Consider the following 14,010-nt stretch of genomic DNA (forward strand, 5'->3'; position numbering starts at 1 on the left):
TTAGTATTACAAAAAAAGTTAATGTAACGTATTCGCTTGCACAAACTGAAAATCTGCCTTGGCGTTAAAGATCCAGTGAAATTGTTGGTAAGGATGGTGGAGGAATTAATTCTTAGAAACTACAAGGTTAGCAGTTATGCGAGGTCTGGATATGACATTGACAACAGTGCGACTATGATTATTTGTAGAGGAGGAATTGTGGGAAAAAAAGCGTCAGAATTATTGGGATTCTTGCTTTCTTGCAACAAGTCTCAAATAGGAATACTTGTGTGATTTTCAAGGTTATTGGCGTAGACGTTTGCCGTTCCGTTTAAGTATTTTAGAGAATTTTGAAGTTTGGAACGTTAAAGAAGAAATAGTGGGTAGGTTATAGAGATGGGATGAACTGTTCTTTTTAAGAAACAGTTTCAGCTGTAACTGTTTCATGAACGAAACTGTTCCAAAATAACAGTTTCAAAGAAACAGTTTCATATGGATGTGTTTACATCAGTGCCAACTGTTCCAAGTGTTCCAACTGTTTCAGCCTCTCATCTGCTTCTAGAACACATTTCAAAGCCCTTGAATCGTCTTTAAATCAGCTGTTCAGTGTATTATGACAACGAACGTCATTTTTTGTAGGTTACTGTTAAGGGTACAGTAAATAACTACAATTCAAAATAAATCGATTTTAATAAAAATAACGCATATAACCCTTTAGCCGATGATATTTTTCGCGGTGTAGGCCTATTAATAATTAACACTATTAGGGCAGCATGAACATACATCAATGGGCGGCTAATAATAGGAGATTTATTAGTACAATTAAATTGCGCGATCCTACATAGGCTACTGTTGCACGAAGGCCATGTGGAACATGGATAATATATCTTCTTTCGATTGGAGGTCGATGATAGCGCTACACGTAGTCTTTGCAGATAGCAAAGAGGAGGAAAACTGTTTAGAACCTTGTGGAACGTTGAAGTGATCACTGGAGCAGTGTAACTCTCTTTGGAACAGTTGGAACAGTTTATATCACGAAACTGTTTCGATACGAAACAGTTTCAATTGTGAAACAGTTTCAAATAAACTGTTCCAGCTGTTTTTTTTGCCCATCTCTAGTAGGTTATTCTTTAATTAATCATGATTTATATACTTCTGCGAGATTTAAAAAATATTAGAATTATGAATTGAGCTCTTTCTTTTTTGTATACGTTCCTCTTCCGTTGCCCCAGGAATTTAAATTGAATAATTGGATTCAGCACATGTGGCTATTGTAATAATGGATGGAAATTTGATGTAAAACATCAATATGTTCACAAAATAATCTATTGAAGTTCAATTCATGAAATAATTACAAGCAAGATATCCGAAATATAAAATAAACTGTGTTTGTAATAATAATTTTTTGTTTATCTATACAGTGAAACCTCTCCTTACGGACACCCCAAGATACGGACACTCCTCATATACGGACAGATTTTTATGTCCCAACTGAAATAATATAGAAATAATGATAAATTTAACTCTCGTTTACGGACACTCTCAGACACGGACAGCTGTTTCACAGTCCTAAAGCTTGTTTTACCTCCTAACCGCGGACAGAACTTGGATTTCAAGACCTAATGTGTTACAAAAATGGAAAATTGAGTTTTGAGAACTGTACAGAAATTCCTTAACATGAAAGAAGACAATAAGGGTCTCGTAGGCTACCGCTAGCTCAGCCGGCTACCCCTTGTTAGCTGGAATTGGATGGATAAACAAAATTATAAAATTTAACCTGTCTGATGGGTCCAAGGTTTCCGTGATCGTGAAATTGTATTCGACATATGATAGGGTTAGTATGATTATTCTCTTCATTTCAATCGTTATTCTGTTTTGAGAGACATGACACCTGAACGTAAAGAGAAAGTTGAAAACTTTAAATTACAGTACTGCATAACTGTAGATCTAGAATAAAATTGCATGACACAGTACTGTATTTTCCTTTTTCGGCCTTATCTACTGTAGTTCAAAATTGCAAAGAATTTACTGTAGTACAGTAGACTATATTTAGAATTAAACTACAGTAATACATTTCATTTAAAGCGTAAAGGGATACATAATGCATATTATAAATTTACTGTTAGATTGGGGAGCCTCCCTCCCAATAAACGACACCTCCCAGATGCGGACATATTTTTACGTCCTTTCGACGTCCGTAAATGAGAGGTTTCAATGTATACAGTTCTACTTTTACGCGTATTGAAAGCTTTGTAAATATATTGTATAAATCCACGCCTTAGAATGTACATTTGACTAGTGTATCAATCAAAATGTCATGAGTTCAAATTTATACAATTGCAGTAATATTGACGCTTGTCATATAAGTGAGGGAGGAATGGATGCTGCAAATAATTGGTGATTGGCGGGCATGGCTGTTGACACGACTTCTGTAACAATTGCACATCTCAATCGTTTTTCCTTGCACAAAATTAAATACATTTAAAGTCTCCATTATTACTCTATTAGGGTACAATACTATTAAGTTCTAGTGTTATTGAGTTTTAGCCGGTAGCATGACAAGGTGGGCTGCGAGACAAAAGAGTTTATTATATATGTTGCTTAGTTTTTCACCGAGATCTTTCGTGTAATCAGATTTATGTCTGTTCGCTGAGTTGTCGCTGTTTGTGTGGTTTTGTTATACTGGACGGATAGATAAGCAGTTGCCGTCCTCATTCTGTATTACAAGATTAGATTGTTGAGTTATTGCCCCTGTTGTTCTGCAGCTCCTGCCCCCGGGGGGCGCCAGCAGCCCCGCCCCCGCCGCACTCAGCGCCGTGTCACCCACAACGAGAAGAGATACCATTCAGGTACATTCTTCAACGCCCCTTTGCTGCTGTATAGTAGAACACCCCCTCGGAACATCTGGAAGCGATTCACTGTCTTCATTAGATCTTGTGCATGAGTGTCACTTCTTTCAGGAACAGCAGTTTCGATTGAACTTTTGTAAGAGACGTCTGGTAATTAAGGAACGTTCTGTTTCATGTGGAAAATAAGATCTTACACTCATGTTATGTATTGCTTGTTTCTTTGGCTACGATTGCACGTCAGGTTTTATTTGCAATATGAAACAGATCTCCTTAAGTACCAATTAGGAAGAATTTTATCATGGATGTTGACGAGTCGAAACTGCTGTTGAAAAAAAAAAGTAGATTTGTATTTCTACAATATATAACTTGTTGGGACTAATTGGAAAAATTATTGTAGTTCGTGGCTGAAAGTATACACTATTAATAGTCAAGACCAGAGGTGAGAAATAGATGAACTGTCTTTTTTAATAAAGTTTTCTATTCAAACAAGACATCTCTCTGCTAACCGCAGAACTATCATTTTTAAACATATGCTCAGCTTGTGGAACAAATCAGCGTACGGCCAATAATTAGGATATTTTGCTGTTCTTTAATACAAAATGGTTGCATTATGTTTTCAACCTAAAAATGCGTTAATCTGTCAACAGAGTTCAAATTCATTCATTCATAGTGTTCTGCAGAAGGGCAAGTCTTTCACTGCAAACCCACAATCCTCCAATCCTACCTATTTTCTGCCTTCCTCTTTGTCTCCGCATATGAGCCATATATCTTAGTATCGTCTGTCATCTGATATCTTCTTCTGCCCAGATCCCTTCTTCCGGTCACCATTCCTTCCACTCTTGCATCCTTCAGTAGGCAGTTTCTTCTCAGCCACTAACCCAGCCAATTCATTTTCCTCTTCTTGATCAGCTTCAGCACCATTCTTCTTCACCAACTCTTTCCAACACAGCTTCATTTCTTATTCTGTCTGCCCATTCCATACGTTTCATTCTTCTCCATATTCACATTTCAAATGCTTCTAGTCGCTTCTCTTCATTTCGTCGTAATGTCCATGTTTCTGCCCCATACAATGCCACACAAAGCACTTCAGTAGTCTCTTCCGTAGTTCTTTTTCCAGAGGTCCGCAGAAGATACTCCTTTTTCTATTAAAAGCTTCCTTTGCCTTTGCTATCCTCCTTTTGACTTCCTGGCAGTAGCTAATGTTACTGCTTATAGTACACCCCAAGTATTTGAAGCTGTCCACTTGCTCTACTGCCCCATTTAGTATTCTTACATTTACCTTCTTTATTTTTCTTCCTATAATTATGGTCTTCGTCTTGTTTTGCATTCATCTTCATTCCATACTGATCACAGCTGTCATTTAACTCCAGTAGCATAGCCCTTAGTATCTTAGTATCATCTCCTCTTCTGCTGACAACTCCATATCGTCTGAAAATCTTATGCACTTTATTCTTCTTTCTCCTTCTATAACTCCTTCCATGTTCTGAAAACAGTTCTTCATCAAATCCTCCAAGTAGATGTTGAACAGGGTAGATGATAAAAGGCATCCTTGACTTACTCCTCTCCCTATTTCACTTTTTTCTGACATTTCTTCCTCTATCCTGACTTTGACTCATTATTTCATGTAAAGATTACTGAACAGCCTTCTCTCTTTTCAATCCACACCAATTTTCTTTAGGATCCCCATCAGTTTAGAATTCATATCTGGGTGTTAAAATATTTTTGATCAAAATTTATTTGGATATGTCAAGAATCGCTGAGCACTTTCAATTTCATGGTTCTCTTCACATTGTTTTCCAGCCTGTTGGATTGTTGAGCCTTTCAGCCATATTTCGATTATTATGTTATGGAGGATAAGACACGGATACCGCGTCACATTTAAGTAAAGGGGGTATTTTTAAAATGAGCACATGGCTCCATCATGTGAAACAGTCGCGTTTTTGTTGCTTTCAGATGTTTCGACCGCGTTGTAGATAGATGTTTGTGTGTCGTGCGCATGATTGGTGTTATTATAGTGAGCACAATGTCTGTTGTATAATTTATAGTTTTCTATTCCAGTGTTATCTTTTGATGGCAGATTTAAACCTTTAATGTTTTCCATTAGGTATTTTATGTTGCGTTATTTTAAGCGCCCAAATTAGTGTACATCTATCGAACAATTGGTGCTTATTGCTGGTCTATTATATCGTAATGTAAATAACTTAATTTTGAAAAAATATAAGATAAGTGTTTGCTTTAGTGATTTCAGAAAATTTTAAACCTCTTTTCGTAGGGTCTTTTGCCTATATTTTATAGATCTAAATACATAAAGTCTTGAAATCAGGAATTCTCCGTTTTATCAGTGACTCTTGAGAATAACAATACTTCATGGGCATTATTTTAAGTTGCTTACAGTCATTTGATTTAAATTTTCTCTTAATCTACATGGAGTTTTAATTTTTATAGCTGCTTAGGAATTATTTCGAGAAAAATCCTGTATATTGAATTCACTTCAGAATGTTGATAATAGAATATGGCGGTTGCGAACAGATCGTCCGATTTTAGACTTGCAATTGTACATAATAGATGGCTATTATGTTTTATGCTCGACCATGCCGAAATGTAGTAATTATACACCTGGTAGCAGTCCTTTAATGCATGTCATTAAAGTACTCCTATTCATTAAAGTTCAGGTTTTTTATTATTCTCGGATATGCAATCGAAAGACAACGAGGGAAACGTCACGGAGACTGGAAATCCAATACTGTCGCAGAAGGTTATGTTCTGTTACTATAATAATTAGCGTTAATTGTAAATAATATTCAAATAAATTCAATTTGTCACCTCGTTTTTCAATTCTAAATCAATTTCCAGGTTATATCAAAATTAGTTCATGTTATTCTCTAGATTACATCAAGGTCAATGACATTATTGTTCCTCGGAAAAAATCAATACTTTCGCGTCTGCGCACATCTCACAATTTATGAGCTATGCACAAGATCACTTCCGATCTTCAGTCAGATACGAATAAAATGAATACTTCTGAATAATTTCAAGTTAGAAATATGGTCGAGCATAAAAAGTCGTATGAAACTTGCCTATAATGGTAATTAAGACGCTCGTATGAAAATTATGAAACTCGCTTGCGCTCGTTTCATAAACAAACATACTCGCTTCTTAATTACTATCATTATAGGCTCGTTGCATAATGTACTATTTCATGTTCACAAAGTGATCGAAATGTATTTACTTACCACCGTGTTCATGTTAGATACTCGTACTTCCTCCGGTGGGAAGCATAAAAGATAGGAGAAGAAATATGTCGTTGCCGTCAGTATACTTCGTATCCACAAGAGACAAGGATATACTTTAATAAGTGTAAAGGAAGAGGGTCTGTTTACTTATACATAGCCCACGTACTGCTCAAGAAACTTCTCTCTGGAGGATGCATGTTGCTTGCTACTTGCTTATTGCTTATGCTTGCTTTGGGCTTTTCTCTGCAAGTGTGCCTGTGTTGGGATGCTCCTGGATCCTTTAATGTATACGGATGCTTGTATCCTTCACACCCCCCAAGACGAGGGGACCAGGGGATATTGAAACACATGCAAGATCAGAATACAGATATACAAATACAGCAACTGTGTATATTTACAAACCGACATTTTATTTAATTTTATTTTGGACACAATGTAACATGCTTAGAGGAATATTTGGTTTGTCTCAGTTAAAATTCTGCAATTAAGGGATGTGTTATTTATTTTTTGTTCTCTACACATACAATTTTCCATTAATTTTGTATTTAACGTTTCAGTACCTCTTGCCTTCCTGGTTCCATCTCCTGAAAAAGAATAGTGATTCGAATGCATCTTTAAGTTTTTTCGCTGTCTCATAAATCGTTATTCAAAATTGTTTTCGAACACTTACCTAACAGTTTAGATTTTCTTTCTTAATGCTATTACACCTACAGAAAAAGAGACTTGAGTATCTCAATATTAACTGTTCTTGAAAACTTGTCATAAGCTTTGTGCTATGAAGAAGATACGACAGCGAAATTAAACAAATCTGATTATTTGTGAAAATGGTATCTCACGTGCATGTAGTGGTATTTGAATAGTTCGCGAGATGTCAACAGTCTTATTTACTTTACAGTCGCGAGAAAGTTTAATTTAATACATTTCAGATTAACCTCTCTTTGGTCTATTCAGACGATCATAATGTACCATTCACAGCTGGTCAGGTCTTCGTTTCTGACTACAGCTTACAAGCAAACATTCTGTTGGGGGCAGATAAAAAAGTTTTTTTTTTCTTTCACCATGTTAATAATGTCAAAAGAAGTACTTATACAAATTTTTGTCACTCGACTGCAATTACGAGGACCGTAAAAAATTAAGTTCGCCAGGGGCCGTTAACAGAAAGAAAACACAATTTCATTGGAAACATTTATTGGAACAGACACAACAATTGTTGAGCAATTTTTCAGCGTATTCCCACCGTAAATGATACATTTGTCATGTCTTGGAATCGACAGAGAAGTGCAGTCGGCTGTCAAACGCTGGTTCTGAACTCAGGCTGGTGACTTCTGAGACACAAGAATACAAAAATTGATCTCATGGTATGAGGAATGTCTCAATTCCAGTGGGGGATATGTTGACAATTAGCGCAACAATTTCTGTATCTGTTTCAATAAATCTTTCCATGCAATTGTGTTTTTGGACGACCTCGTAATTTCGGTCGAATGGCCAAAATTTGTATAAGCACTTCTTTTGACATTATTAACATGGTGGAAGAAAAAAATTAACTTTTTATCTGTCCCCATCAGAATGTTTGGTTGTTAGATTTCGCTGGAGTAAAACTCTTCAAGCAGAGAGCGTGCCAAGAAAGATGAATCTAACAAATTGCTGCAGTAACGAAGCAATTTAGTTTGACCATAAATTTTTACATATGATATATGATTTTTTCTGTGGAGTTTGGACTGGTAAAAGTACCGAAACGTCGAAAATAGTAGCAAGCTTGATAAGAAGTATAGGCTTGAGCTGTGTACTGTACAGTAGCGGCATGTTGCTCGCATGGGAATGTTGTCTGGCACGCCTGTGTGTCTGTTCTTGCAGTTCGTAGTAACGCAGGACTTCCGTCATCGGGGCCCCAAGGGGGGTCCTCCAGCCCCGGCACCAAGGCTAGAAGGCGAGGTAACCGACGCCTCACGCGCAATGAAAGCCGGTACCACTCGGGTAAGTACCACTGTCAACATCTCCGACCTGCACACACCTCAAATGATGGCCCGACTTACACTTTTACATTTAGTGGATAGAATATGGCTGTGGTCGTTATTTTTTGCGGCAGAGAAAAAAAATTGCTTGAAGACAGCAACAGTTTCGCCAAGCGGAATTTCCCTCATTAGCCTGCTCAAAATCATAGGATTGTTGCTTGAAAGGGGTGCATTTAAATCTACACAAAATAATCATTGAATATTATGGAGGGGGGGAGGAACTTTTATGTAATAGCCTAGATCATAAGTAACAGATAGGTCATCGCTACGTTAAAATCGTTTGCACTTTGAAGAGAACAACCGCCAGGATCGCCACCTGTCCGCCGTAAACGAACACGAGATGGCAGTACAGTTGCTAATGCAATTCAAATGGGAATTATGACGTGACTCCTTATGTAACAACTAGATGGCAGCGTAGTAAACCTGACAGAAGTTGTTAACGTCAAAGCCTATAAGGTCGACCTATCTGGGGTATATATGATCTAGGGCAGGCCTGCACAAGGTTTGCGCTCTCCGAGCCGGCTCACAGGACATGAGCGGAATGCAGATATTAGCTGCGCTCTGTATAAGGGTGGACTGAAAGAAGAGGTGATCTCGTACAAAATAAAGACAAAAGGAGTATTTATTACGAGTGCTTATGAAATGAATTCCCGTTCAGTGTTTGCAAAACTATCTTGGACTATTATTAATTAATAAAGAAATATTTATTTTACAGAAGTAATAGAAATTATATAGCTACTTAAATGTACAATATCATTTTGTTATATTTTTATTTATCAGTACATCAAAACGAGGTTTTATGCTGTTGGCAGCTGAAAGAAACAGTAGCCTACTGATCGTAATGAAACATCAGTTACAGATGTTCGATGTCTGCCTTTATTAAAGTTGATTATAGAAAACAGTTGCTCACAAATATAAATGTTGAGCCAAACATAGCAATCATTTTCACAGCCAGCCCATGCAGTCGTGGATATTATTGCTAATGTTTAGACTTGTAAAACTCAACCAGGCTAGTAGTATTATTCAAACGATCTTTAGCCCTTAGGTCACATTGAATATCAGTAAGTTCGAGATGTAAATCGTTAAATGTTAAATGTTATGTTCCGTCTTTTAGATTCCTCCATATTGTACTGTAGCAGTAGGTAAGCAACGTGAAACAGTTACTGAGAATAGGCCTACACACTGCACTCCATTAGATAGCTGAGTGGTCGTTTCCCTTTCCTCTACCCATAGCAAGTCTATGTCATTCTGACTTATCTTCCTCTCCGTTTCGGCGAGCGGTAAACACCGCTCTCCCGCTCCGAAGGAGCGCGCGCGCTCGTAGAGCGCTGTTTGTGCAGGTCTGGTCTAGGGTAATAGGCAATGACTAGCTCCATGTGAAAGCACGTGAAGTGCATAGTGAAAGGGCTTATTTATTTTTCTTGGCTTATTGACAGGAAACAAATTGCAAATCTAGCTTTGAGGTAAAGCTCCCTGTGAAGCAGACGTGAATAATATCAAGGGAAAATTGTTCCGGGATCGATACCCGGCCCAGGAACAATTTTTCCCTTGAAATTGTTCAAGAAATAAATTCTTTGGCGTTATTGGACTGTAGATCTACCTCTCAAATCTGTAACCAGATTAAGTCTTGTTTCTTGATAAAGAAAATTAAATTATAAATAAATATGACTCATTTCAAAATAAGTAGGCCTACATAAATAAATTCTTATAGGTAAATTCATAATTGAATTATTATTATTATTATTGGAAAGTATAAAATTACTTTTATTTCTGAAGGCGTAAGTCCCATTCTGTCTCATTGACGCCCTTGAGATATACTAGTTTTCTAGTTCTAGGACATTGATAAATTAAGAGATGATACATTTCTGTATCCGTTAAAATAAAACCTTCCGAAACAGATGGATAAGTGGAGCTGCATCGAAACTGTGAATTATTTTTTTCTCTCATTTGACACCCCTACATACTGTTGCTTCTGGATTCATGAAGTATGTGATGCACAAAAAAAAAAAAAAACTCTTAATTGAATTAGAGCTCGAATTAACAGCGTTATAAGACGCTTTCAGAGTTATGAAAATAATATACATATATAAGTTATAACGATAAAATATGACACTATACAGGCTGGAACTGAAATAACCCTGCAAATTTTTAGAGCGGAGAGCTCATGTTGTTTGTAACAAAAAAATCTAATACCATATTGCTGGAAAGTTCATAGTTTTTTTAGAAAAAATGTTTTCCCCCTCCCCAAATGTTTAACACCTCTTATTCGGTAACTATTGCGAATTGGATCGTGATTTTTGTCCATATCGATAGAAATCCTAATAGACAATAATTTATCCCTCTGTCGTATTTCACTAACGTGGACGGTTTTCGTGTAAATTTAATTTAAAAACCACTAATTTTAAACCATTGAACGGTGCAATCCACATTGCAACGTTGTAGCTAGAGAAGGGGGCGCGAGGTAGTACACGTACGCTGAAGTTCGTTGACCTCTTACATCTGTATTTCGATACGAAAGGAGACTTTTAGCGGCGAGGTTGCCAGACTGCTGGAACTTCGAACTTAATTTTCTAATTAACCGTGCATTTAATCACAAAACGTAACATGGGTTCTCTATTCATTTAAGCGTGCCCTATCGTCCCTTTCAATCTGCAAGGTTATTTCACTTCCACCCTGTATATTCCGACTGTGAAATTATTTTAGTTCCTTCTCAAAAATTGATCGATACTTCGTACCATACCATAATAAGTGTGGCTTCTTTCGAAAGATTTACAGTTATGACATAAAAAGACTCCAGATAAAATTTATCAACAATTTTTTTAGCTGTGTTAAAATTCAACTATTTCAGCAATCATGCCCTGAAATAATTACTAGGCCTACTCGTAGGAACACCCAACTCCGAAATGGAATACATCTCGCGATGCCAGTTTTGCGTTTCCATGTTTTGTGACTTAGTAACAATAACAAGCACAGCTTCTTAACTACATTTAAATCTGTGATGTTGTATTAGGCTAACTAAATAATTAGTATATTACCCTTCACTGTAGCGAGGAGGCAAGATTTGAGTCTATGTTCTTAACTATAGTCCCGTCGCTCTAATTTCCGGCAGCCAATCACGTTGCAGGTCGCTACATTTAAACGTGTACGTCTTGTGATTCACTGATGAAGATGTAAAGCATTTCCTAAGGCTGGATAAATACTTAATATATAATCTCCCGCCATGTTGGCTCTCTTTCGTTGGCGTTCGCAGAAAGCACACGAGGACGTTATTTGCCGCTCAATTATTTTGCTCAATTACAGTACGTTTGATTTATTATCATAGGAGCTACGACATGGTTATGTTTAACGGGGTGACAAATAGATACCTCGTCTGGTAGCTCGGCAACGAAAGAACAAAAATGGCGAACGATACTACCTACTGTTCTCCAACCAGGAGATAAACCGTGAAAGGAATGTGCTTACTATTGCGTCATCTATTGGAGCGAAGTAGATAGATACTATTATAGTTATAACGACAGTTTAAAAATCATGCGCTCTCCTCCATATGTTATTTCCTGTATGGAGGGATTAAAAGACCGGGAGATTAAAAGTGATCTAATCTTGTAACTAGGGTAGTATAAAAATATGTTATGGTTTGTGCTTTGAGAGATAGCCAATAGAGATATAAGTACCCACGTGTGTGACCTTATGACATCTTATGACATCAACATTCATTCACAGCATCACCCCGCTTCCCTTCATTCCCTGGAGACTTTCTCGTGGTTGGAGAACAGTATCTAGACTTTATAGAGCCTTGACTTCCTAAGACGTAAGCAAAGTGGAGGAGTCACGCCGGGAATAACAGCGTCGCGACTATACATGCAATATTTCACCATTGTCAAATCTTTATGTTTTTAGCGGCTTTTCTTTGGCTGTTCGTCAGTTTTCCAGCTGTTTTATTAGACCAAGTATTTTATATTCCACATTCTTTATTCTGAAAAAATGATCCCACAGCTGTATAGGGATTCAAGGCAATCTCATTCGCAATAGCCCGGTGGGGACAATAACAGAGACATGTACATAATTTGCACTGTAATTATTATTGTGTGCCGTGCCATTACTGTGTGATGGGGTTCCATCGTGCAGATCGGAGGTGTGAGTATGCTCTGAATAAATGAGAGAGTGAATGTGATTGTGTTCCTGTGTTACGTTCTCTTCAAAACATCCAGATGTATAATTAATAAATGTACAATGTGCTTGATTATGGAAATCTACAGATGTCAGAACTGTAAATTAAGTTATATTATAAGCATGTTCCAGTCTCATATCTTCCATTACCTTTCCTTTTCATGGTACTAACGGAATTCTTTATAACCGAAATGATTTTCAATTGCAAAAGAAATAATCTTACAGTTTGATATTTTCAGCAAATCTTGTCAGTGACTGTACAGTGTATATATTTACATTCGACTTTCAACTGAGGGGATGGTGCCAATAGTTTAATGATGTGATTCAAATTGTTTATACAGTGCTAATGATTTAAACTCTCTGTAAATAATTTGTGAAGTATCAGTAGTGAATATTGATGACATGTTTTAAATCAGCATCGTTTGGCTAAATATTTTTATTTATTTATTAGAGATATCAGCTCAAAGAACTTGAGTGACGACAAGGGTCCTGAATACAATAAACATGTACTACAATATAATGTGATATTTGAAACATTAAAGAAAAAAGAAAGTTAATTGTTGAAGGTAAATATAAGTGAATTAATTGAAATAGAGATGATCATGTAATATTTGAAGAGAATTGATACAAAGAAGGAGAGTTCGGCCGCCGCTGTGGATCGGGTCTCAGCATAGCTCAGATAGTAAGGGAATTCAGCGTGCCAAGCTGAGGTTATGGGTTCGATAACATTTCTGCAATCGCCTGTTGTCTTTCCACGACGGAGAACTGTGCTGAAATCTAATTATTTGGCCTGCAACGTAAATATTTTTATTTTAAACATGTTCAGATAGATTTTCTTGGGACGTCTCTATTAGCTAAACCATTATTCAACCAATTAGAATCACCTTTCTTCGAGAGATTAGTGTCGATATTCCACACCTGTGATCGTGGTCCAAATTCCGGGATATTGAAGTGGAATTTGTGGTGGACGAACACAGTGTTGATTGTTTCTTTTAAGTGCTTCGGGTTTTCTTGGCGTTTCCATTAAACCATCATCATCATCATCATCATCGTCGTCCCAGCGACCCTTGTACAAAAGTATACATACATGCATGCATGCATGCATGCATGCATGCATACATACATACATACATACATACATACATACATACATACATACATACATACATACATACATACATTCCTTACCTATGAAGTAACGGTTAGTGTGTCTGACTGCGAAACCAGGTGGCCCGAGTTCGAATCCCGATCAGGGCAAGTTACCTGGTTGAGGTTTTTTCTGGGTTTTCCCTCAATCCAATATGAGCAAATGCTGGGTAACTTTCGGTGCTGGATCCCGGACTCATTTCACCGGCATTATCACCTTCATTTCATTCAGACGCTAAATAACCTGTGATGTTGATACAGCGTCGTAAAATAACGTATTAAAAATACATACATACACACATACATATATACATACATACACACATACACACATACATACATATATACTTACACCGGCGTAGCTCAGTTGGCTAAGGCGCTTGCCTGCCGATCTGGAGTTGCTCTCGGGCGCGGGTTCGATCCCCGCTTGGGCTGAATATCTGGTTTCGTTTTTCCGAGGTTTTCCCCAACCGTAAGGTAATCTATGGCGAGTCCTTGGCCTCATCTCTCCAAATACCATCTCGCTATCACCAATCCAATCGACGCTAAATAACCTAGTAGTTGATACTGCGTCGATACGTCGATAAATAACCAAGTAAAAAAGTACACATACATACATAGGCT

General features: G+C 37.3%; 1 protein-coding gene across 15 annotated transcripts in view; it reads left to right on the top strand.

Annotated features, from left to right (window-relative positions):
• Window positions 1-14,010, top strand: part of DIP2 (disco-interacting protein 2) — a 686,249-nt gene that overhangs the window by 483,214 nt on the left and 189,025 nt on the right. For 6 of the 15 annotated variants that reach the window (XM_069833532.1, XM_069833554.1, XM_069833546.1 and 3 more), the window contains 2 exons: window positions 2,745-2,828; window positions 7,916-8,035. The exons of 3 other annotated variants lie outside the window; for them this stretch is intronic. In XM_069833532.1, the coding sequence (XP_069689633.1) occupies window positions 2,745-2,828; window positions 7,916-8,035 (204 nt within the window). The remainder of the gene's footprint in view (window positions 1-2,744; window positions 2,829-7,915; window positions 8,036-14,010) is intronic. 6 more of the 15 variants (XM_069833568.1, XM_069833577.1, XM_069833595.1 and 3 more) reach the window with 2 other exon arrangements.

The sequence above is a fragment of the Periplaneta americana genome, chromosome 1 (assembly GCF_040183065.1).
Source record: "Periplaneta americana isolate PAMFEO1 chromosome 1, P.americana_PAMFEO1_priV1, whole genome shotgun sequence".
Taxonomy (NCBI): Eukaryota; Metazoa; Arthropoda; class Insecta; order Blattodea; family Blattidae; genus Periplaneta; species Periplaneta americana.